This window comes from Danio rerio, chromosome 8 (genome assembly GCF_049306965.1).
Source record: "Danio rerio strain Tuebingen ecotype United States chromosome 8, GRCz12tu, whole genome shotgun sequence".
Taxonomy (NCBI): Eukaryota; Metazoa; Chordata; class Actinopteri; order Cypriniformes; family Danionidae; genus Danio; species Danio rerio.
In genome coordinates, this window is record NC_133183.1 from 56284260 (window position 1) to 56307590 (window position 23331).

Sequence of the window (23331 nt, forward strand, 5' to 3'; positions counted from 1 at the left end):
TGATGTTTAAAATAAATCAATCAAATTTTAATGTTTAAAGCATTTCTTTATTAGAAAAAAAAGAAAAAAAAAACAGAAATAATATTATAAAACTTTAAAATGTAGATTTAACAGTTGATTTGGACTCCATACAAAACTTTTACCTGAACATGCAGTCTGAAGTTTTTGGTTCACAGTGAAATTTCTTACTAGTTGCAGGAAGGGTTGGTCAAACAGATTATCCTTTTAAAGAACTGTTAAAATGTCCGTTTTAAAACATAATATGCAGTTAAAAATGGAAAATATGATGATTTCTAAGTAGACCACTGGATGATTAATTATTTATTTATATATTATTCTGGTGCAAGGTCAAAAACTACAGTTCTAAACCTCAGTGCGGAACTTGACAGTGGTGTTCTTCATCTTTTGTTTGTAGACCTCATCAAACTGCTCGTTTTGTGCCACAGTGAAGTGATTTCTCCAGTCTCCAACTTTCCCTACACAAATAAAAAAAAAAATCAAAGCGAGTGGAAGTAAAGAATTTAGGTTTAGGCAAAATTAGATGTTTTTTTTACCTTTCCGCATGAAGGGCGAGATCTTGAAGTCCATGACCGGGATAGTGGAATAGTTGGTCATCTTGTTCTGTTTCATTGCATCAAACTGAACCCCTTTTGTTATTCTCTCCCTCTCTGCGGCTGAGGTGGACAATCCCAAGAAGGAGCACAAACGTTCCACCTCACGTCCAGTGTCCTAAGCAAGACATATATAGTACATTTAATATACCTTACGGATTTTTGTTACTTTATTAATATTTCTGCTAAAATAATTAACTTTATAAACTTCACTTACCTCAACCATATCCTCATAGAACATGTACAGTATGTTAGAATATGTCTGTTTTTTCTTCCAATATCCATTAACATGATCATACCAAGGACCAAATACATCTAGGGGAAACAATACAAAATTTAAAATGGATGCAAGTTTCATAATTTAAAGAGCCCCTATTATGGGTTTTTGAAAATGACCTTCCATGCATTGTGTAACAGCTCTAAGTGAATGAAAACCTCCAGCTGAGGTTAAAATCAAAAAATCGCACCTTGTTCAAAACTATTGATTCTTTAGCGAAACAGTTGACTCAGAGTCAAATTAACGAATCGAGTTGGATTCTGATCTTTTATTTGATTGCATCGACGTCCATACGATATATCAACAAAATAATATTTCCATTTCTGGTCAAATCTGAACGCGCTTTAGACATCACGGGACTGATCTTGATGCGAAGATGACGATCACTGGCAGTTGGAGATTCGTCTGCAGGGAATAAAAGTTTAAAGGTCTTTTTTTTTACAACAATACCACAGTATAGCCAACCGTGTGCTGTGTTTGTTGCTGTCATTTTTCAGATTTTTGATACAATAACCTATGCTGCAATGGAGGATTCATCGACCGTTTGCTATTGTAGGAGCAACAGAGACTATGGGACTTTGTCAGACTTGGACAGGGACTTTGTCAGAAACTTTTACAGTTCAAATGGACCAGTTTCTTCTTCCTCCAGATCATAACATGTAAGTCTCATTAAAATTGTTGCCTCGTTTTGTGTAGTTTGCAAAATATGTGCTTAATTGTGTGTTATAAGTTGTAGTCGCCCCACACGGCTTGTAATCACGTATGTATTATAAATCAATGCTTGTACTGTATCTCTCAGGTTAAATCTGTATAAGGGCTGTTTACATATTGCGTCCAAAACTACGTTAAAAATGTGACGCGTGCTTCTTCCTTAATCGATTTTAAATGCGTTTTTGAACTGGCGATCCTCTTCTGTTTGCATTTGCTATGGCCACCATCAGCTGTTCCTCACCACGCTAAGCCAAGTAAATTTTCAAAATAGTTCAACTTTTGCCGCTGTGTGGATTAATACTGAATGTGTATCGTTGTTATTTCTTGGGGTTAGGTTTAAGAGTAGAGCAGGGGTGGCCAACCCTGTTCCTGGAGAGCCACCTTCCTGCAGATTTCAGTTGCTACCCATATCAAACACACCTGAACCAATTAATTAGGACCTGAACACCTTGTGATAATTACAGGCAGGTGTGTTTGACTTGGGTTGCAACTGAAATCTGCAGGAAGGTGGCTCTCCAGGAACAGGGTTGGCCACTCCTGGAGTAAAGGTAATATGCTCGTGTTTAACTGCATTGCTTTATTGCATTCCTGCATTAGTCTCTCACACACTTTCTGCTACTTCATATGGTAGTCGTAGTGGGCATTTCTATCTGTCTCGTGCTGAACGCAGTCAACCAATCGCAATAGACTGGGTCATCGGACCAATCCCTGCAGATTAGCTTCGCGCTAAGGAGGGGTTTGGGAACAAATAAATCGCTGAACGAATCATAGAGGAGTCGCTGGGACAATTAGGTCAAAATAAATGCATATTATAACACAGTAAAAGTGTTTTTTGACCTTGCATGCATATCAGCATGTTGTTGGAGACTCCTAAAACCAAAATATCACATTTTTAATACAAAATAGGATCTCTTTAAGGGTTCTAACATAATTTCTTTACTCTCCAAAAGATTATGTAGTAAAATTAAAGAACATCTTTTTCGGAACATCTTTCCGAACAGATACTGATGCTGAGTGCTAAATGGCCCAATTACGGTTTCAAGTTTCTTATAACGTTCTGTTTCAAAATCAAACAACATGTCAGTTGTGTTGCACATATCAGAAACATGTCAGTTGTTACCAGTAATGATAATGAATCTATATAACAAATGTCATGGGTCCACCAAAGATTCTTTAAAAAACGTTTAATGTTCTCTCCGTTGTTGTCAAAAAACCCCAGAAACAAATCCCAAGTACACCTTTGCATTTTTAAAAAGAAAGTCTAAAATTCTTTGATATGATTTGCAGGTTAATGTTGACAGTGGCACCTTAGTGAATACAATAATTCGAATAATAATAGTAATGAATATTTCACCTGCTCAATGAAAATCAGTTGATTCGCTACATTAATAAATCTGACATGATCAGAAACTTAATGCTGCGTTCACACCAGACGCGGCACGCGCGCCAAGCGCGAGTGATTTACATGTTAAGTCAATGCAAGCGCGCAAATAGACATCCTGCGGCACGATTCGCGCGAATGGCGCGGCGCGAATTGAGCGTTTTGCGCGTTTGACTTCGAAAAATCTGAACTTCAGCGTACATTCGCGCCTTGTTAACCAATCAGAAGCTTGCTCTTGTGGGGGCGTGATTGTGACGTAGAACCTGTTGTCGGTGTTCCGAGGGAAATCCTCCAGCCTTCACCGACAACAGTTCATCAAACTCGGCTTGGCTCAGTCAGAAGCACCGCTGAAAGTCTTCGTAATCCAGGTTAAGTTTCTGGAGGAGTTTGTGAGCTCACAGAGCTGGATGCACCTCTGAAAGAATGTAGTGGACTCAGACACGACCCAAAACGTATCGACGCTGTGTCTTCATAAAGCACATAAACACTGTTATTTTCTTCATAAAATCCATGTTAGCCATTTAGCAATGAAACTAGAGTCTTCGGGCAGACATGACCTGCCCATCACGCGAATCCGCGTCTGTTCTGATGTGAATTTGACACGCGAATGAAGCGGGGTTTGACGCGCATATGAAGTGAGTAAACTCAAATGTTCACACGGCTATTTACGCATTTATTTATTTTCATTAGAAACTGAATTGGAAATGACGTTATTTTAATGTAGTCAGTCGTGAACTGAGGTGGGTCGGTCTTAGGCTTGAAACTCCAGGGCTGAATAGGAGTCCCACTCCGGCCCTGTATAGTTCTATCATTATGCGTGCAGTAGAGGATTAAGTGCATTATGATTTCACTATGATGCATAGAAAGAAAATATATTAACAGATATTTTGCCATATTTAAATATGTTCATAACTCACTGTCAGTGTTTCAATACGACAAAACAGTCTGACTGAACAATCTGTAAACATGCTTGAGCTGTAGACTGATAGACACTGACAGTCTCAAGTTATCCACGTCCATATATATATTCTACTTTTCTTTTACAAAATGTTTTACTTACTCCTTCCTTCCATGAATTTTTGTAAGAAGGTGTTCCAGTCTCCTGGTTCAGGCTGTCCCATGTTCATTCGATCAAAATGAAAATATGAAACTGCATTGTCTTTTGCATTCCGTGCTACATACACAACCTGGGAAAAAAGCCACAGATATGAAAGAAAGTAAGTTCTGCCATAACAACGCTAAGAATGTGTATATGTCAATGCTGATGTGTCAGATCTTGGTGGAATAGATCTACTACGTCGTTGCTGCTTTATCAAATACACTTTTTTAGAAGTCTATGTATCTGTGCCTTAAATTCCTTGCTGACTGGCTCTAATGAACCAGCCTGATCTCACAAGGAAACGTAAGTATTTTACATTTTTTCAGTTTAGTGGCTAATTCAGTTGTACAAAAATGTACGATTTTAAAGGGCTATGAAACCCCCTTGTTTCAGCTGGGTGTTTTCACACCTCTACTTTGGAAAAAGTCAGAAAAGTGGGCGAATCCAGCTCTGTTTAGGGGGGAGTGTCGGAGGAGCAAAAGAGGGATGATATGGGAGTGTCGATTTGGGCACGCGCTGATTTTCATAGTCAAAACAAACACATAGGGGCGAAAGTGACTGTGTTTACTTGGACATCAGTAATCAAATTATTTTACAATTTACTAAATTCATTCAGGAATTTTATACATGCCCCTCATGACAAACAAGATATTTGATTTGAGGAACTGTTCTAAGTGTGTATTTTTCATGCAAAGTTTGTTACCGCACAGCGAATGAGAGAAAAAAACTCTTTGCATTTCCTGGAAACTTAGATGCACTCGGCAGGTAGCGTCAGAAAGCCGTGTGTGTGATTCCGGTCACAAAATGCAGTGAAAAAATCCTACACGACGGCAAGTTTGGTTGTGGTGCTAACATGTTTACACATTATACGATACGAGCTAACTTTGCCATCTGATTAAACAAAGACCACTGGTCGCTCACTTACCAAGTCTGTAGAGACAGGACAAGCAACAGCAACTGAACCCTTGCTTTATTAAGAGGAGACAAGCAGCAAATCCGGATCTCAACATTTGCAGATGAGAAAAGCTCTCGGGTAAACAATGTTCCTTAGACATGTATTGTTGTAGAGTGTTGCGTGCGAGTGTTGGTCAGCAGTACTCTTCAGTGTTTAAAGACTAACCTTAGTCAAAATGACTTCGAAGTTACTCAATTTATAGTACGTTAATATCTACAATATTGAAAGATCTGCTGTAAATGCTGCTCTCTGTGTGTAAACACGTGAACACTGTAAGCAAACTTTTGCCGACCGTCATGTTGAATTTTTGCCGCATTTTGTGACAGGATAGTCTACACACACACGACTTTTTTACCTAGTGCATCTGAGTTACAGAGAAATGCAGAGGCTTTTTTCTCTTATACGACGTGCGGTATCAAACATTTCACCGTCATTAAACACACTCTTTCTTCCCTGCGTGTGTGTTTGTTTTTCCTCGGTCAGCAGCATGACGTGAGCCCAAATGCAACTCCCATTTTTATTCAAACCCTGCCCATTTCCCTCCCCCGACACTCCCACCCAAACAGAGGTAGACACACCCACTTTCCTGACTTTTTCCAAACTAGAGTTGTGAAAACATCCTGCTGAAACGGGGGGATTCATGGCCCTTTAAGTTAACAACAGAGCAATAGCCTTTCCACCACGTTGTCCTTTCTGCACTATTGTACATTCAAAATAAAAACAGATTAGGAGAGTTGAATGAGCTAGAACTCACTTGCTGTGCTCTTCCATCTCATTAGGAGAGGATAATATTAAAATTACACAAATTAATAAATTACTTTAAAATGATATGGTTGTTGACTGTTGCTTTTTTGTGTTATCAATAGGCTCATGTTTTTAGGCCTATAGGCCTTTCTATATTTAATACCACTTCTCAATTATAGTGGGGGTCGCAAATCACTGAAATTGTTATTTTTTTCAAGGTCTTGGGCAGCTAAAAATTTAAAACCCTGCTCCAGTGTACAAGATTATGTGTGCCTGGGCTACCTTGGCTAATATCTTAATACCAGAGGCCTATTTGACTGTTACCCCTTTTTCCACCTAGGCAGATTGAATGCTACAGGCTCACATTCATTTTGTCTAGGCCACAGGAATACCACCGCTGCTGCATAACTGCCTAAAGTGGCCCACACTCGTATGCTATCTGGGCAATCACTTAGAATGTAAAAAATGTATATATGTGGAATATGTGGTTAGAAGCAGATTGTATATGTTGTAAATCAGGGGTGCTCAACCCTGCTCCTGGAGATCGACCTTCCTAAAGAGTTCAGCTCTGATCAAACACACCTGAATCAATTAACCAGGACCTGAACAGCACTTGATAATTATAGGCAGGTGTGTTTAATATGGGTTGCAACTGAAATCTGCAGGAAGGTCGATCTCCAGGAACAGGGTTGGTCACCCCTGTTGTAAATTAAACCATGCTCTCTCTTTCCTGCACCACCAAAGGGAGCCATCGCCTGACTTTTAGTAGGGCTCAGTTTGGAGTCAATATCCCAGTATCCTTCATATGTTTACTGGTCCACCTGAAACCATTTCCCATACCTAATTATAGCCCAACGTTTCCTGCAATTCTCTATGAAGTCTTGATATGATTCACTGTTATCACTGAGTTGTTTCAATTGTGTTGCCTATCTGTGTTTTGACCCTTTTTTTTTGTTTTTTTTTACCACCTCCCCTGACCCCTGATTTTTGTAATGCCATCTGATGTTTTGTCTTTTCCCCATTGTTTAATAAGAATCCCTCAACTTCTGAGTCTTCATTACAGTATATGTGCCTAGCTGTGCATGCATAGAGCCATGACAGAACTTTATTTTAAGATTTACTTTGATTACTCCAAGAAAAATCCTGTCCTAACCAAGATTAGCTGTTCTTTCTCGATGTACTTTTTGATAAACAATAATCTCTGACACACATAATTAGAAACATTTCATAATTCGAAGTGGATTGATCATATGAAATGTGTTAGAGACTGATTCTAAGTTGTAGCAGATTTTATTCACAGAGTGAAAGAAAGCACAAAATACTTTGAACTATACCTTTGAGTTCTGCTCCCAGAAGGACTTGGGCACAAGCTGCACAGGTAAATGTGTTTTGATGAGGCGAGGAGAGGTGGGCAGATTATCAGCCAGCTCTGTTCCTGAAAGTCAAAATTAAATGTGATTCTAGAGTAGAAAATACAGTAAAACTACAATAAAAAATGTTTCAGGCTATGGTTTACCTAATGTCTTATAACAGCGGAAGCTACACTATATAAAGTGTTTGACAAAGTTGGTTCACCAATTTCAAAGTCAAAAATCCCTGAACCCATGAATAACACAATTTGACCAAACATTCTGACATCAATAAACAAGTGTTTAACAGAAACACTGCATTTTTCTGCCTAATCCAATCTTTTATGAATGTAAAATTGGTCCTCTGCTTTTAACCCATCCAAATGCACACCGGCACAATATTACTTCCAGATGATCAGTCTTTCAGAGGTGCTTTTCCCAAACAACAATGTAACTTGTAACTTCAGCTGCTGAACTATCAAAGTACGATGCATCATTTGAACTACTTTACTTGAAACGTAAACGCCCACAATGATGCTCTAAACGGGGTGGAGTAACTACTTCTTTGGAGAAGAACCCCATAAATTCTTTGTGCAAATGATATTTTTTTTTACAAACACATTATAATAATATTAATAATATTGATGATGATGATTATTATTATTAAATAGCATATTGTTTATTTATTTTTTTAAAGTTTACTTTTAAAGTTTGACACACGCAAACCACTGCAGAAATGTTCTAACCAACCGCCATGTCATTTACAGTACAGATACTTAGTAAATAACCTACTATAAATTAAAAGCATTAACATAGGCTACGCTTTTTTGTTTTCCCAAGCTTCGGAAATGTAACGTAAATTCCGCTTTTGAATAAAAGGTCACCAATAGCTTTCGCTATGAGCCATGGCTGTGTTCAAAATGACATCAATGTTTTCAAGGTGCATTGCGAAGGGAGCACAATTGTTAACATGAAGATGGCTAAAACTGAACTTTAAAAATGTTTTGAAATCGAATTACACCTAAGAGAGATGACTTTAATGCTTTTAAAAAAATAATTCCAAGTTTAAGTGTTAGAATGTTCTAAACGAATACGGCAAAGGGGGGATAACTGGGAATAGAACACAGCCAGGAACTGTGTTTCTAACTACAGTTCCAGAGGTGTAGTTGCAAGCTTACAAGTTTACGACACAGTTTGTGAATGTTTGTTGGAAAGATACAAACTGTTTGTTATGACGGAACTTGTGACCTTAGTTGGTTAACGATGGTTTTCGGAAAACGCACTCCAGATAAAGAAGAGCCGGACTCAGAGATTCAATTAAAGAAAAAGTTTCATATATAGAAACCAGCTTCAACACTCACAACGAGTTTGTTGGCCGCTCTGTTTACAATCTCAAAACAACAACAATTATATTAACTTGGGTTGACTTGACAGTTTCCAAATGATTCCAAAGCTCATACTGCATTTGTGTGTCTTAAAATGTTAATTTTCACTGCTACAGAAAAATTAATCATAAAGATGTAAAAAAATTATACGTGTTACTTCATCCTGGAGCGGACATCCATCAGAAAACCCACGCCTTTACCAGCAATAAGGATGTGCTATTCTCAAGGGCACAACAGATGGGTATCGAAGATGGAGAGAGTGCGGTTCATTAGCCCCTTTCCCACATACAGACCTTTCCCTAAAATCACCGGAAATTTTTAGGAAAGGTCTGTATGTGTGAACAGGCAATTTTTAAAAATACCGGTAAATTCATTCCGGCAGTTTCCTGTTAAGAGAAGTTGTAACATTACCAGCAATTTGCCTTATTTCTGTGTGAACGCAGAAGGAAAATTGCCAAAAAGAGCACTTTCACGTCTGCTTTAGCCAATCAAAACACTCAGACGCATTCACGTCCTAGCGGTTTATGAAAATAAAAGCCTTTGAATATTTTTCCAGACAGACTTACCTGCTAGATGTTAGTCAGATAACTTTTCTATGTTCCTTCTTAATGCCAACTGTGTAAAAAAATTTGATAAAATGCTTATGATAAGCCGCTGTTTGTTTACCTTTAGTTGCTTGACGCGTGTGCACGTAAAGGAGCCGGTAAGCGCCAGTACACACACATATTATGAACATCTCGACATGTTTTCATATAAGTTGTTCACAATACTTATCCATCCACGTAATTTGTAATATAGTCAAGTGTGTAAACATTTAGCTGCGGTTCGAGTTTCTGCCTTTGGCTGTCTCACAAAGCAGCTGCATGAGTGCTAAAGCTTTAAATAAAAGTGAAACCATCAAGAAAGGGCAGACCGCTTCTGTGTTTACAAATACGAGCACTGCAGTTTATAGGTCATTTCTAAATTATGATGCTAAAATTTACTGGTATTTTGGAATCGATGTGTCATGATCTTTTCCGGAAAAATTACAGAACGTCCGTGCCTGTGTGAACTTCGCTTTTATGAACTTAGCGGTAAAGTGGTTTCAGAATTATTCCAGATATTTATCGGTATTACTGTGTGTACTGGGCTAATCACTCCCTCCATCTTCAATATCTGCCGGGACTGAGAATCAAACCAGCAACCTTTGGTTTAACCAGTTCAACTTACTAACCATGCAACTCAATTCAAAACTTACTTTCTTTGACATATTCTGAAAATATGTTTAAAGATCATTTTTGGTGGCTCTGTCTCTCTGCACTAGTGTCAGTAAAATAATATATCATAGTTATAAAAATAAGTAACTCATTATTTTAAAGAAATATGCAATGTCCATCATGTTTTGTTCTCTGACCGAATGGTATCCCTTCAAAACACGCCTCCAAGAAAGGCACTCTCATATAGATAGGCTGGGAGGTCTGACGTTCTGGACTTTCATTGCCAAAGTATAGAAGGTCAAGTATGTATGAAACCCAGGTGGTACCTACAAGAAAAATAGAGAGTAGAAATGAATGCAAGCTGCAAAACCTTTTCTTAGAGACATAACTTTTATCAACAATGAAGTACTTTTTAAATGATCAACTAAGCATGCTTATTTTTTCCCAATTCAGAATGTATTTAGACAGCACATTAGGAAATATGATCACATTACACCTCTTCTAAGAGCCCTCCATTGGCTGCCCATTCAATTCAGAATTAATTTTGAAGTGCTTTTACTGGTATTAAAAATCATAATCTAGCCCCAATCTCATAGAGCTGTTGCACTTTTACACTCCCGTAAGAGTCTTATTTTAGTTCCTCAGTCCAGACTGAAACGTGGAGGGGACGAAGCTTTCTCTGTGGCGGGTCTTGGGTTATGGAACACTTTGCCCCTTGAGATTAGAAAGGCTCCATCACTATCTGTTTTTCAAGCACTCCTAAAAACGTACTTATTTAGCATGGCTTTTTTTGGTCGTTTCTCTTGTCTTATTTTTATGTTTTTATTTTACTTTGTCTTATGTACAGAACTTTGGTTAGTCTTGTGACTGTTTTAAATGTGCTCTACAAATAAATAAACTTGAACACTAACAAGAAAGATAAGTGCAGACAAGTGCGCCGGCAGCTAGCTCTCTGCAACCTCACATTTTCGCCCACTGCAGCAAAGCAGTGCTGCGCCCAGTCAGTACCTAGATGGGAGACAACAAGTGAAAGCTAGGTGGCTGCCGGAAGACCAGCGGCCAACCTGTGGTTTGTGTGGATTCTAATGCCCTAGTATAGTGATGGGGACTCTATACTGCTCAGTGAGAGCTGTCTTTCGCATGAGACGTTAAACTAATGTCCTGACTCTCTGTGGTCGTTAAAAATCTCAGGATGTCCATCAAAAAAGAAGTAGGGGTTAATCCCCGGCACCCTGGCCCAATTAGCCTACTGGCCTCTGTCCATCATGGCCTTTTAACCATCCCTATATCTTAATTGGCTTCATCACTCTGTCTCCTCTCCACCAATCAGCTGGTGTGTTGTGTGCGGTCCAGCGCAATATGGCTGCCGTCGCATCATCATGGTGAATGCTTCACACTAGTGGTGGATGAGGAGACTCCCCCAATGTTTAAAAGTTCTTTAGTGTCCAGGAAAGTGCTATATAAATGTTAGTAGTTATTATTATTATTATTATTATTAATATTTATCATAATGTATACAAATATGCAAACCTGTTTTTATTGGCAAACCTTGCACATTATATACAATTTAAGTAGATGCACAGCAGATAGATAATAAAGACCAGTTAATTTAACTTAAATTATTTTTAAATGGTTAATTTTTTGCTTCTAAAATATTGTAAATTGTTGCTAGATTTGTTAGAGAGTCCATGCACCCACATGTATTTTTGTAAAATGTTTTTTTTTTCTCCAACAAATATATGTAAACAAGAAAATGTAAGTGCTGTCAAGAGCAAGCTAAAGCAAGACATCAAAATGGGCAGATTAGACATTATGCGAAGTTTTTTTTATAAACTAATTTCCAGAGGATCATGTGCTTATAATTGCCTGCAGCTGGCCTCTGCATTATTCAATTTATGATTCACCAATCAGAAGATTCCTAAGCCACTATAAATACCCTAAGTTCAATATGACAGCCATCATTATTTTGAAGAATCCCCCCTTCCACCCCTACTCCTCCTCCATTCCTAGATGGGTGGCATGGTAGCCCAGTGGTTAGCACTGTTGCCTCACAGCAACAACGTCACTGGTTCTAGTCTTTACCAAGCCAGCCGACGTTTCTGTGTGGAGTTTACACGTTCTCCTCAAGCTCATGTAGGTTTCCCGGGTTCCTTCCACCATCAAAAACATGCAACTTAAGTTAATTGACTAATCCAAATTGGCACCATAGACATGCTCCTAGTAAGTTGTTATCTCTTAAAAGCAATCACTATCTGTTCATTAGCTACTACAGCAGGGGAGTTCTTGAGATCTACCTGAGCTCATACTCCAATCTCGCCTCGCAAACAGGCTCGAGGATCTTATAAGCTCAGTGCTCTCTCCCGGGACAGCATTTCAAACAAGCCTTATAATCAATCATTAGCTAAGTGTAAACTCCTTAAATAATAAATAATCTGATTGGTATTTTGAGCTGAACTTTTACAGACACATTCTGGAGACACCAAAGACTTATATTACATCCTGAAAAAGGGGTAAAATATATGCCCTTTAAGGGTAAAATAGGTTGTCACATCACATACAGGCTATATTTTAAAGCTGTAAAATGTCTTTAAGGTGCCCTCACCAGCTTTTGGGTAAGTGGCAATTAGAATGTCATCAGGTCTTGCTTGAAAATTCTTTACTTTTTCCCAGTTGTCAGTGAAGTAGTGAATCATAGAAATGCCCTCAAAATCAATCAGCTCAGGCCGGCTATTCAGTTTCATCTGTAAAATTGAATAGTTTCAGGTAAATGCTACAGGTTCACTGCACTCAATAGACATTTAAAAAAATCATCATTGGACATGACTGTCAATGTGAACACTTAAGCAGATTAATATTCGATATAAGTAAATAAAGTACACAATAATAAGAGAAATATATTTAATAAAAGGTTGAATACTGGCAAAAATAAATGTATGATATATTGTGCAATTATATAGTCCTACTGCGACTTGTTATATTGTTCATTTATTATTATTGTATACTAAAAAGGTAAAAGATATACTCACTGAGGAAAAGTCGGAGATTTCCATTATGAGGAAAAGTTATTTCTTCTTTCAACCAGTTTTAATCCTTAATCCTTTTTGCTTCCAGCTCTCTTTTGCACACCTTTTCTTCTCTCTTACGTGTTTAATTACATTCCGAGCTGTCATGCAATGCTGATGTCTACAAATCAAAGCTTATCTTATCTTTAGTGTGCAAATTAGGGCCAATTCACATGGCAAACAAATCGTCAAGCTCCTGCATTTGAGTTAGTTGCATTTGAGCAAAGTAACATGCCAGGAATTGCTGGAAAAAAAACAACAGCATTTAGAGGTTTGTTATAAAAGTAAGACATGCACAAATACAGTGTTTACATCACAAATACATCACAGTAATTTCAGCTGAAATCAATTATTTCATACAATAATTGAATTAAAGGCCCTAGTCTATGCTGCTTGAGATTTTATATATATATATATATATATATATATATATATATATATATATATATATATATATATATATATATATATATATATATATATATATATATATATATATATGTGTGTGTGTGTGTTTGTTTAAATATATATATATATATATATATATATGTGTGTGTTTATGTTTATATATATATATATATATATATATATATATATATATATATATATATGTGTGTGTTTATGTTTAAATATATATATATATATATGTGTGTGTTTATGTTTATATATATATATATATATATATATATATATATATATATATATATATATATATATATATATGTGTGTGTGTGTGTGTGTGTGTGTGTGTGTGTGTGTGTGTGTGTGTGTGTGTRTATATATATATATATATATATATATATATATATATATATATATATATATATATATATATATATATATATATATATATATATATAAAACGCCATTATCGGTGTTAACATGCTGCGTTAACGCGAGACTCTATTGATTGAAAAAAATATTGCTGTGAATCGATTCTCAAAGTTGGGTTGGGAGCTGGGTCCATTCTATGCAAGCTATGATGACTTTCACCTTGATATTTTAGCCCGGATGTATACCTGACCGGTGAGTCGTCTGACAAAAAAAGTGCCCTTCTGAATCAAATGAGCAGGATGCCTGACTTTAACTGCAGTTCGGCAGTTCTACTTTAACTCATTAACTTTTCAATCATGCCCCAGTGATAAACTAGAGTATTAGACGCAAATAAGAAGTAAGGACTGGTGAGAGTGTTATGGAATTTAATAACACACGCCAAATGAAAAGCAAAAAAAAAACTTCCGCATTTTGCGCTGTGTGTTTGCGCGTGTGTGCGGTCCTTTACTGACAGCTACATGTGTAGATCTTGTCGGAAAATATGGCAAAGTCCTACATGACGGTAATAGTTTAATTGCGGTGTTTACTTCAATAATGCCACTAATATATGCAAACTCCACGTCTTAATTCCATTCCATTTCCAATTCCATCGTATTAAACATCATTTATTTTCATTATCATAGTAACAGTTTCTCAAGCAGTTTGTGATGCATTTTGGAAACAGGAGATGAGCCCCTGGTCTAATGCACCACCTGGCTTGAGAAACCCCGGTAACGCTTTCTTTTACAACCCGCAAAGTACCACGTAAGTACAGTGAAATTACAGTGTACTTTTCTGTACGTACTGTGTAAGTATAATGAACGTATGTGTAGGTATGAGGGAACAAACCGTAATGCTTGGGTAAAAAGGGGGTAACAACCAGATGTTCATCACGAAAATGACCGCGTAAGTACAGTGAAATAACGGTGTACTTTTCTGTACCTATAGTGTAAGTATAAATAACGTTTACGTAAGTATAAGGGAACAAACTGTAATGCTCGGGTAATAAGGGGATAACAACCAGATATTTAGCATAAAAGGTACCGCGTAAGTACAGTGAAATAACATTGTACTTTTCTTTAAATTGCAAAAGAACAAACCATAATGTTTGCGTAAAAGGGGAGTAACAATAAGATATCCATCACGCAAAGAAGTATATTGTTTACGATGTACATTTCTTCAAGTATTGTATACATATAAAGAATTATGCAAGGATGGTGACAACCTATTGCTATCTGCAAATGTACTGTATATGCACCTGCGTGAGTACATTAGTACTCTTATTCAGTGCTTGGGTTTTATATGGGGTGTTTAATGAATAAAAGGTTTACAACCTGTGAAATTATGAACCCTTATTGTATACTGTATGTATTTTAAATCTGCAATTCAATATAAAATATATTTCCATACACTACTTACCTTATGTTTACTCGTCGATCTCACCAAAGCCATCAATGTCTCCATAACTCACTATCAACAAATAACTTTGCATGACATAGGCCTACCGTCAGGGTTCAATGCAGATTAAAACAGGCTCGCATCTTTACTGCTGTTGCACAGGGGGGCTAACTGTTGCATTTCAGTAAATGTATAGCTGATGCTTTATAGAAAAATCTAGTAATTTGGTCTTCAATCAATAAAAACTGCTGCTGTAGTTTACTCTGTTCTTAGTGTTCAAGTATACACTAGTATGTTAAAGTTCAGCTTCTTCCCTCTTTGTTCCCTGTAGTTAAAGGGTAAATACAGTATTTGTTCCCTCCTTGTTCCCTGTACTTACAGGGTAAATACCACATTTGAGGGTTGTAAATTAAAGTGAAGCTTTGTTCCTCTCTTGTTACCTCCTTGTTCCCTGTACTTACAGGGTAAATACCACATTTGAGGGTTGTAAATTAAAGTGAAGCTTTGTTCCTCTCTTGTTACCTCCTTGTTCCCTGTACTTACAGGGTAAATACCACATTTGAGGGTTGTAAATTAAAGTGAAGATTTGTTCCTCTCTTGTTACCTCCTTGTTCCCTGTACTTACAGGGTAAATACCACATTTGAGGGTTGTAAATTAAAGTGAAGCTTTGTTCCTCTCTTGTTACCTCCTTGTTACCTGTACTTACAGGGTAAATACCACATTTGAGGGTTGTAAATTAAAGTGAAGCTTTGTTCCTCTCTTGTTACCTGTAGTTAAAGGGTAAATACCACATTTGTTCCCCCCTTGTTCCCTTTAGTTTACAATGTAAAATCTTGAAGGCAGTGAAATAAATATACAAACACACAATATATTTCTTCTTTACTTTGTAACCTTTATTTTAATAAATAAGCATTTTAAAAGACTTTATATTAATCAAACATTGTCTTGTCTATCATTGCCTATACTCATTCATTTTCTCTTCGGCTTTGTCCTTTTGTTAATCTGGGGTCGCCACAGTGGAATAAACCACCATCTTATCCAGCATATGTTTTACGCAGTGGATGCCCTTCCAGCTGCAACCCATCTCTGGGAAACATCCATACACACTCACTCACACGCATTCACTACGGACAATTTTGTCTACCCAATTCACCTGTACCGCATGTCTTTGGACTGTGAGGGAAACCGGAGCACCCGGAGGAAACCCACGCGAACGCAGGGAGAACTCCATGCAGAAACCTTCTTGATGTGAGGAAACAGCACTACCTACTGTGCCACCGTGTTGCCACCCAGCTGCAACCCATCACTGGGAAACATCCATACATACTCATTCACACACATACACTACGGACAATTTTACCTTACCCAATGTCACCACATATTTTTGGACTTGTGGGAGCACCCGGAGGAAACCCACGCTAACATGGGGAGAACATGCAAACTCCACACAGAAATGCCAACTGACCCAGCCGAGGCTCGAACCAGCGACCTTCTTGTTGTGAGGCGATTGTGCTACCCACTGCGCCTGCCTATACTCAAACAGCAAAATAACACATTATTTCCTTCCCCCTTTTTTTCTGGCATCTCTTGCTTGGCTTTCTCTTCTGCTCTTCTCAGCTTCCACTGAGGACTCTGATGGTGAGTGGCTGATGAAATCCCATGGGTCTTGCTGCTCTGCATTTATATAAAATATATAAACAGACAGAAAGGCTTTTAGTAAGCTATAGACATGTTTATTTTCCTGTTTAATGTGTGTGTAGTGGTTGTCCAACAATTTCACACACTAAACATTTACAGATACCATACAGACACTATACATTACTATCAAACAAAAGTACTATCATCAGATCATATGGGAGATTGTGATCATTTATAGTGATAATAATTAAAGCGCAGAGGGGAAAAGGCTTAAATAGTAGGCTACTGTGCTAAAGTCCTAGTCAAACGTTACTAGTAATTGGGGGGGGGGGGGGGGGGGTATTGATATATCAAACTGGCATGCTACAGAAAATATCAATTTACATTTCCAAACATTAATTTTGTCATTAACTTTGCTGTAATTAACGTATAAAGGGAGAAAATCGTCTGCACAGTCAGTATGACAACAGCCACAGAGATCTGACCTGCTCATCATCCAGTCTTTCTGGAATGACATGAAGAAACTAAATCCATAGGAACTTTGGCAACATTTCTAAGATGTGCAAAGTAAACGACAGTAAACATTGGTAAATATTCGCTGCTGGCCGTTTAGATTCGGCCATGAACTAACGTTAATGTTACGCTAAAAACAAATGAAACAAAATAAATATAATCTGGTTAATGCACAATTTCTAATCGTAACAATAGCCTTATTTACTGACAACGATTTACTCACATGTGTTACATGGTGACAAGACGGAGCAATTCCAAACGTCCCAAAAGTCTGAGCAAAACCTCGTGGCGTGCTGCTGCAGTTTGATTCGGATCTTTAGAGGCTTCTTGATTCACAACTCGTTTGAATCAACGAATCAGTAGGCGCGTACCTGAAGTGATACAATATCGCGAGATGGATTCAAATGCACACGGAGCTGTCTGTTGTTCTCGCGATGTTTTGATGTCACACTGATCGGTTTGTTGAAGACGAATCGATTCAACTCTCCGTCCTCCATTCCCAGAATTTCCTGTTCACGGCAGTACAAGGACGGCAGCGCGAGGTAAATAAAACAAGTATTTTTATGACGTTATGTACATAGAAGTGTTTGTTTAGGTTTTTGTTTATATCTGATGTTTGTACCTATTTTTAACAATTACACCCTTTTCACAACACTGTTATGACGCGTTTAACGATCATCAGGATCTAAAATCCTTGAGTTTTTTATATGATTTTTTTTTTATAAAATAACATTTATTTGTATCTACGTATGCATTATATAATATGATTACATGTGCGAGGTGTTTCAAACAGTGTCTATGGTCATGAGTAAATTAGAAGTTATTCTCTCTTCTTGCTGGCGTTATCAGTTTCACACTAACGTTATATTTTTATTTTTCTAATTGTCGAGACAACACCATCGTAAAGTTTTCATTTTATTTGAGCAAAGAAGATTGTAAAAAATGTGTTGTACTTTCCCATTCACTGTGCTGAAATGTAAAAAGGGTCCATAACAGTACATCAACCATATTATGTTATCTTTCACTTTATTTAGGACTAATGATGGGTTAAGACATGTACTTTAATCAAAAACTAACCTTAGGGGTAGTTAACCCAAACGTTACATTTACTTACCATTTAATGAGTGACACAGAATTTAAATATGTACACTGAACTGCAAATAATCTTTACTTCAAAGTCTATACTGCCTGCACATATATTTAAGCCTTTTCCCCTCTGCGCTTTAATTATTATCACTATAAATGATCACAATCTCCCATATGATCTGATGATAGTACTTTTGTTTGATAGTAATGTATAGTGTCTGTATGGTATCTGTAAATGTTTAGTGTGTGAAATTGTTGGACAACCACTACACACACATTAAACAGGAAAATAAACATGTCTATAGCTTACTAAAAGCCTTTCTGTCTGTTTATATATTTTATATAAATGCAGAGCAGCAAGACCCATGGGATTTCATCAGCCACTCACCATCAGAGTCCTCAGTGGAAGCTGAGAAGAGCAGAAGAGAAAGCCAAGCAAGAGATGCCAGAAAAAAAGGGGGAAGGAAATAATGTGTTATTTTGCTGTTTGAGTATAGGCAGGCGCAGTGGGTAGCACAATCGCCTCACAACAAGAAGGTCGCTGGTTCGAGCCTCGGCTGGGTCAGTTGGCATTTCTGTGTGGAGTTTGCATGTTCTCCCCATGTTAGCGTGGGTTTCCTCCGGGTGCTCCCACAAGTCCAAAAATATGTGGTGACATTGGGTAAGGTAAAATTGTCCGTAGTGTATGTGTGTGAATGAGTATGTATGGATGTTTCCCAGTGATGGGTTGCAGCTGGGTGGCAACACGGTGGCACAGTAGGTAGTGCTGTTTCCTCACATCAAGAAGGTTTCTGCATGGAGTTCTCCCTGCGTTCGCGTGGGTTTCCTCCGGGTGCTCCGGTTTCCCTCACAGTCCAAAGACATGCGGTACAGGTGAATTGGGTAGACAAAATTGTCCGTAGTGAATGCGTGTGAGTGAGTGTGTATGGATGTTTCCCAGAGATGGGTTGCAGCTGGAAGGGCATCCACTGCGTAAAACATATGCTGGATAAGATGGTGGTTTATTCCACTGTGGCGACCCCAGATTAACAAAAGGACAAAGCCGAAGAGAAAATGAATGAGTATAGGCAATGATAGACAAGACAATGTTTGATTAATATAAAGTCTTTTAAAATGCTTATTTATTAAAATAAAGGTTACAAAGTAAAGAAGAAATATATTGTGTGTTTGTATATTTATTTCACTGCCTTCAAGATTTTACATTGTAAACTAAAGGGAACAAGGGGGGAACAAATGTGGTATTTACCCTTTAACTACAGGTAACAAGAGAGGAACAAAGCTTCACTTTAATTTACAACCCTCAAATGTGGTATTTACCCTGTAAGTACAGGTAACAAGGAGGTAACAAGAGAGGAACAAAGCTTCACTTTAATTTACAACCCTCAAATGTGGTATTTACCCTGTAAGTACAGGGAACAAGGAGGTAACAAGAGAGGAACAAATCTTCACTTTAATTTACAACCCTCAAATGTGGTATTTACCCTGTAAGTACAGGGAACAAGGAGGTAACAAGAGAGGAACAAAGCTTCACTTTAATTTACAACCCTCAAATGTGGTATTTACCCTGTAAGTACAGGGAACAAGGAGGTAACAAGAGAGGAACAAAGCTTCACTTTAATTTACAACCCTCAAATGTGGTATTTACCCTGTAAGTACAGGGAACAAGGAGGGAACAAATACTGTATTTACCCTTTAACTACAGGGAACAAAGAGGGAAGAAGCTGAACTTTAACATACTAGTGTATACTTGAACACTAAGAACAGAGTAAACTACAGCAGCAGTTTTTATTGATTGAAGACCAAATTACTAGATTTTTCTATAAAGCATCAGCTATACATTTACTGAAATGCAACAGTTAGCCCCCCTGTGCAACAGCAGTAAAGATGCGAGCCTGTTTTAATCTGCATTGAACCCTGACGGTAGGCCTATGTCATGCAAAGTTATTTGTTGATAGTGAGTTATGGAGACATTGATGGCTTTGGTGAGATCGACGAGTAAACATAAGGTAAGTAGTGTATGGAAATATATTTTATATTGAATTGCAGATTTAAAATACATACAGTATACAATAAGGGTTCATAATTTCACAGGTTGTAAACCTTTTATTCATTAAACACCCCATATAAAACCCAAGCACTGAATAAGAGTACTAATGTACTCACGCAGGTGCATATACAGTACATTTGCAGATAGCAATAGGTTGTCACCATCCTTGCATAATTCTTTATATGTATACAATACTTGAAGAAATGTACATCGTAAACTTAATATACTTCTTTGCGTGATGGATATCTTATTGTTACTCCCCTTTTACGCAAACATTATGGTTTGTTCTTTTGCAATTTAAAGAAAAGTACAATGTTATTTCACTGTACTTACGCGGTACCTTTTATGCTAAATATCTGGTTGTTATCCCCTTATTACCCGAGCATTACAGTTTGTTCCCTTATACTTACGTAAACGTTATTTATACTTACACTATAGGTACAGAAAAGTACACCGTTATTTCACTGTACTTACGCGGTCATTTTCGTGATGAACATCTGGTTGTTACCCCCTTTTTACCCAAGCATTACGGTTTGTTCCCTCATACCTACACATACGTTCATTATACTTACACAGTACGTACAGAAAAGTACACTGTAATTTCACTGTACTTACGCGGTACTTTGCGGGTTGTAAAAGAAAGCGTTACCGAAACCCCTTCTCAAAGACCTACTTTTAGTCATTAGTCACTACTTAGGTAGCACACATATTCTGAATGCCTTCGGCAGAAATCAAATGATTGCCTTTTTAATCTAGATTAATCTCAAGATTACAGTGAGATTTATATAGATTAAAAAAAATTTATCTATGCCCACCTATAATATATGCACACACACACACACACACACACACACACATAAACACACACACACACATACACAGGTAATTATAATGAAAAATATATTTGCAACTATGGTAACTGTGTGTCAAGTCACCTTTGTTTTTATTTATTTATTTATTAAAGTGCTTTATTTTTAGCACTTTATACAATGTAGATTGAGTGTTTGCCTGGTCATCTTGTAAAGCAGCTTTGACACAAAGTCAGATAAGAACATTCCATCATTGTGGACCATTAAAAATCAAGCAGTCAGCAGTGAGAGTGGTAAAATGCCAGTGTAGTTCTAGTTAGTCACAGAATAATTCAGTTCAGTTAAATATGAAAACCACTGGAGATTTATCTACAGGGGTTTTGAGATGTATTTGACTGCCAAAATATAAAAAAATTATCATTTTTGTTGAAAAACAGAACATTTTTGGTCTATTACCGCTTTCTGCCACTTATACCAATAATAGAAATAAACACAGTTAGAAAACCACTAAAAGTAATTCACAGACAGTAATAGAGTATATGCCGAAGCATGCTAATAGGACTTTTAATTTGCCAGTAACCTGGGTTAAGTGCTTCCTGCGAATTGTATGCCAATGCAAAAACCGGCGCATTTAAGGTTTGTTTTCTTTAAAAATCAGCGATCCCCCCCCCCAAGTCTTTATAATATGAGCATTTATTTTACCTCAGTATATTTAATGGAGCTTCTGCGCTAGCCAGCCGATTCTGACGGGCGTGTGCGAGTGAACGGCTTTTTGTCTCGTTTTACGCTTAAGCAACTAAATGAATGCCAAAGTTTATTTAACTGAATGTATTTTAACGACATTACAACATCGATCCTGTAAAAGGAGCCGTGTAAACTGGAAAAAAATTCACAATAACAAGTCACCGGAAGTTTATCAGTATGGGAAAAACAGCTCGGCATATACCCCATTGTAATTTCATTGGTTTATTAACATATTATTAATGTTTTATGGTTAACTAGTAACAAAAGTGATGTATGAAATAATAAAACATATAACTGTACCCAGCTTAAATCTAGCAAGTTACCTGAGAGAAGGAGGGAGAAGAGCTTGAAGGCCTTAAGAAAGAGCAGTTTGTGTCCTGTGTGAAAAGATCTTTAAGTGCCACTGTCTTCTAAAAATTGGATATCTGCAGTGCCTTTAACCTCATTTAAATAGTGAGGGGGCAGATGGACACTAGTGCCCGCTTGAAATATTGCATCACACAGTATGGCCGGGTAAACACCCACAGCATGTTCCAGGATTTTATGAATATAGTCCTCTGAAAACCGACATCGGTCAACAGGATTAACTAGCTACCAAAATGACAAATGAAGGCATTCGCTTTAGGGGTCTTGTCATTATTTCATTGTACTTACAGACTACTAAAATTATTAGTATCTTAATACTTGTGATTCACTGGACTTTATGCCATCATTGACTCCACAATGTGATCAAATTGATAAGCTTTAATTTCTTATATATTATAAGTAATGAGAGCTTAGCTGGTTTTAAAAAAGAACTTTGAATCATACTTTGAGTCATACACAATACTTCACATAGTTAATACTTCACTATGCGCAGTAGAACTAAATGTACGAAGGGAGACTTTGTCCAGATACACTATCTGATTCGTTATTAATTTACTCAAAATTACATAACATGTCAGAGGTCTGTTTGGAGCAGTATTTACATCAGTGTGTAAATTTGCCAATTAATTTTACTATCATTGTTACTACTTGACTACATTGGCACACAGCATTAAATGCTCTCTTCTTAGCTCCCTGCTTTTTTATATAAATATTTATATTTCATTGGTTTTCAGTAATATTATTGATCACTACAGCATCCTCAATAGGATATATATAACCACTATATCACCACAAAATTAAATTAATCAACTATTTACATCTTAAAGCTGACTTTCTATTTTAAAATGTCTCAACCTATTTTGAAACATTAGAGCTCTTAAAAAGTCTATTAAAATATGGAAAATAAAATTGATCAAAAATAAACTTAGCTCACTTTACTAGTGATGGGAAGTTCGGATCATTTTACTGACTCGGATCTTTGAGTCTTGTTCATCGAGATGAGCGAATCTTTTTTCGAGTCATTTCGTTCATTTGGTTCAGTTTGCCAAAATATTATTAAAATGTTACGAATTGCTTCCAAACACATCTACAACTAGCCCAAAAGGTTGACTGCACGACAAATAAGTCATAAATAGAATACTATAA

The 23331-nt window shown here is 37.2% G+C and overlaps 2 protein-coding genes across 3 annotated transcripts in view; one reads left to right on the forward strand and one right to left on the reverse strand.

Annotated features, from left to right (window-relative positions):
* sult1st3 (sulfotransferase family 1, cytosolic sulfotransferase 3) lies at nt 1–22423 on the reverse strand. Of its 2 annotated transcripts, XM_005172465.4 has the most exons (9): nt 22143–22423; nt 12735–13014; nt 12311–12449; nt 9906–10034; nt 7113–7213; nt 4041–4167; nt 829–926; nt 555–729; nt 1–476 (listed from the first exon to the last, which is right to left on the reverse strand). In XM_005172465.4, the coding sequence occupies exons 2-9, from the start codon at nt 12756–12758 to the stop codon at nt 364–366; spliced, it is 906 nt and encodes a 301-aa protein (XP_005172522.1). In that variant the 5' UTR covers nt 12759–13014; nt 22143–22423; the 3' UTR covers nt 1–363.
* Nucleotides 20124–23331, forward strand: part of tas1r2.1 (taste receptor, type 1, member 2, tandem duplicate 1) — a 19965-nt gene continuing 16757 nt past the window's right edge. Inside the window, exon 1 of the mRNA XM_073909826.1 lies at nt 20124–20225. The gene's annotated coding sequence lies outside the window, so the exon portion shown is untranslated. The remainder of the gene's footprint in view (nt 20226–23331) is intronic.

Excerpts from the sequence above, each read along its gene's own strand:
- sult1st3 (XM_005172465.4), bottom strand. The coding sequence starts at position 12,758 with ATGGAAATCTCCGACTTTTCCTCA. Across the intron at positions 4,168-7,112 it reads TCTGGGAGCAGAACTCAAAG|GTTGTGTATGTAGCACGGAA; the intron begins GTATAGTTCAAA and ends CTTTTTTCCCAG. Across the intron at positions 730-828 it reads TCTATGAGGATATGGTTGAG|GACACTGGACGTGAGGTGGA; the intron begins GTAAGTGAAGTT and ends TGTCTTGCTTAG.